At 34.8% G+C, this 2808-nt stretch overlaps 1 protein-coding gene across 1 annotated transcript in view; it reads left to right on the forward strand.

The window, feature by feature from the left end:
• LOC107483163 (protein FAR1-RELATED SEQUENCE 2-like) overlaps window positions 1-2028 on the forward strand; it is a 3365-nt gene extending 1337 nt beyond the window's left edge. The window contains exon 2 of the mRNA XM_052260434.1: window positions 1792-2028. Coding sequence (XP_052116394.1) covers window positions 1792-2028 — 237 coding nt within the window. The remainder of the gene's footprint in view (window positions 1-1791) is intronic.
• The last annotated feature ends 780 nt before the right edge of the window (window positions 2029-2808 follow it).

Below are 2808 nucleotides of genomic sequence, written 5' to 3' on the forward strand. Positions count from 1 at the left end.
ACTAATTACTCTACCTAGGCCAAGAGGAACAAAATCTATACTATATCTAGAAGAGGCATTTCAACAAACACATAAAGTGCAATAGAAGTAAACAATATAAATTGCAAGAATTAAAGAGAGATCTAACTATAAAGGCAAGAGATCAACAATAGAAAAGTAAAGAAGAACAAGTATTATGAATTACCTCTTATTGAATTGAAAGAAAATGGAATGAACAATAGTAGATCTACAACAAAGTATAAGAACAACATAAAGAAAATTACAATAAAAGAATAGAAGAAGATGAATGTAACAACAAAGAATTGAAAGGTAGAAGTAGAAGAAAGCAAAGATTAAAACCTAGATCTAAGAACTAATCCTAATCCTAATCCTAATCCTAGAGAGAAGTGAGAGCTTCTCTCTCTAGAAACTACTTCTCAAACTAAACTATGACTAATGGTAACTAACATGTGTTTCCCTCTTCATTCCTTGGGTTAAATAGCATCAGAAATGAGTTGGATTGGGCCCACAAAGCTTTAGAATTCGCTGGCCACGTTTTGCTTTAAGTGAACCAGGTGGCAGCAAAGGCGCGTGCGCGTACTATGCGCGTGCGCGCCATTATACATGTAGCAACTATGGCAAATCTTATATCGTTTCGAAGCCCCAGATGTTAGCTTTCTAACCCAACTGGAACCGCATCATTTGGACCTCTGTAGCTCAAGTTATGGTCATTTAAGTGCGAAGAGGTCGGCTTGACAGCTTTCCGGTTCTTTCATTTCTTCATGAGTTCTCCAACTTTTCATGCTTCTTTCTTCATTCCCTTGATCCAATCTTTGCCTCCTAAATCTTAAATCACTTAACAAACATATCAAGGCATCTAATGGAATCAAGGAGAATTAGATTTAGCTATTTTAAGTCCTAAAAAGCATGTTTTCACTCTTAAGCACAATTAAAGGAGAATATACAAAACCATGCTATTTCATTGGGTAAATGTGAGAAAAGGTCTACAAAATACTCTAAATTCAATACAAGATAAACCGTCAAATTGGGGTTTATCAGACATCTCAAGATATAAACTTCGGTGCTGTTGTTGGCCAGAATGAGCCCCAACAAGTTGGTGGCTTCGCGTCTTTATTAAGCTCCTTAGACAAAAGTTAGAATATGTTGGACATGGGTGCGCTTGCGTTTATTTTTAATTTCCATGTATACAGGGTTTCGATTGGTATTCATTTATTATCAAGATTAGATGAAGATGATGGGTTTATGTTATAAATATATAATTTTAAGGTTTGTATGCAGTTGTTGCAAGAGTCTATACTTGATTAATTTCAATGAACCATTTTACTTTTGCCAGAATAAACCATTTTAGTTTATTAATTTCAATGAACTGAATGCATAATGATTATACATGATAGTTATTCTTTATCTTACATGTAAGGTTATTAAATTTGTTACAAATTACTTTATGCTATACTACATAGTCATTCGATACATAGCTGGTCGTTTTTGACAGTGACTACATGGTTATCTTTATTCAGATACGTTGGATGTTCATTTTTCTATACGTGATCGGATGTTCACCTTTGTTGTGAACGTAGATGGTTATACTTAGATGCTTAGTTGTATTTGATGCTTGCTGATTATGCTTTATCTGACTATCATGGTTATCAAATTTGTTACAAGTTTCAAAATGTTATTTTACATGGTCATTTGGTATGTAGCTGGTCATTTTAGAAAGTAATTACATTGTTATTTTTACATAGTTACGTTAGATGTTCGTTTTCATATGATATTGGACGTTCATTTTCTCAGTATTCGTGGATGGTTATTCTTCGGGTAATTGAACCTATACTACGTGTATCATGCATTCCAAATGAATCACTAGATCTTGTGTCAACACTAGTGATCATGATGTCAACACTTAACATATTCAAGTCAAATATGAAATACGAAAGAGATATACCTGTGCTAAGACATAATAAACCGGATGTTCGGTTCAATATGGATCTAGATGGTTACTTTCATAAACAAAATAAATGGTCATTTTGACTCACTTGTAGGTGTGTCATGCCTGAACAACTGTACACCGCAAGATTCACAGAAGTTTTTTAAAAAAATAAGTTTGTGTTGGAAACAAGTCCTCCAAATGTATCATAAATAAATCCCCAAGACTCTAAGCAGTAAGTAAGCTAAATAACTTAAGGTAATTAAATTCACAATAGTTAAACCTAACTATGCTACTTCTTCCTCCCTTTGATTATCCTCCTATTTAGTAATCCTTCCGCATGTTCTATCAACGTCCTCGTGCTAGGTGCAGTGAATGATGATCTAACTTCCTTTCACTTGTTCTGTGGTTGATTGCGCCGTACAGGTTCAGCTTTGTCATTCAATAATGAAAGAACCTGATCAACCAATTTATTTTGTGGCCCACAAACAATGTCTAACATCAACTCTATCCTGTATGATCTGAGTATATCCTGTATATACATTTACCAGACGAGTTAGGAGTAAAAACCGTTACAGTGATATATGTTCAAATTTATGCATGATATATGCCCAAAAGTTTATTAAAGTCACCTCGTTCCATTCATTAGAGCACGGCCTTCGGTCCAACATTTCATGAACTTAATAACGTAGATGCCACAATAAGAGCTACAGGCAAATAAAACACTTATGCAATTGGAATGACAAGAAATTTACATAGGGTATGCCGCATGACAAAAAAAAAACCCCACAAAAGCTGAGTTGTAATTTCATCTCACTTGTTTGGCTGCTTTGGAATACGGGCATAAGAACGAGAAGGGCCGTCTGTAGTCCGCACATATGCGG

This window comes from Arachis duranensis, chromosome 4, assembly GCF_000817695.3.
Source record: "Arachis duranensis cultivar V14167 chromosome 4, aradu.V14167.gnm2.J7QH, whole genome shotgun sequence".
Classification (NCBI taxonomy): domain Eukaryota; kingdom Viridiplantae; phylum Streptophyta; class Magnoliopsida; order Fabales; family Fabaceae; genus Arachis; species Arachis duranensis.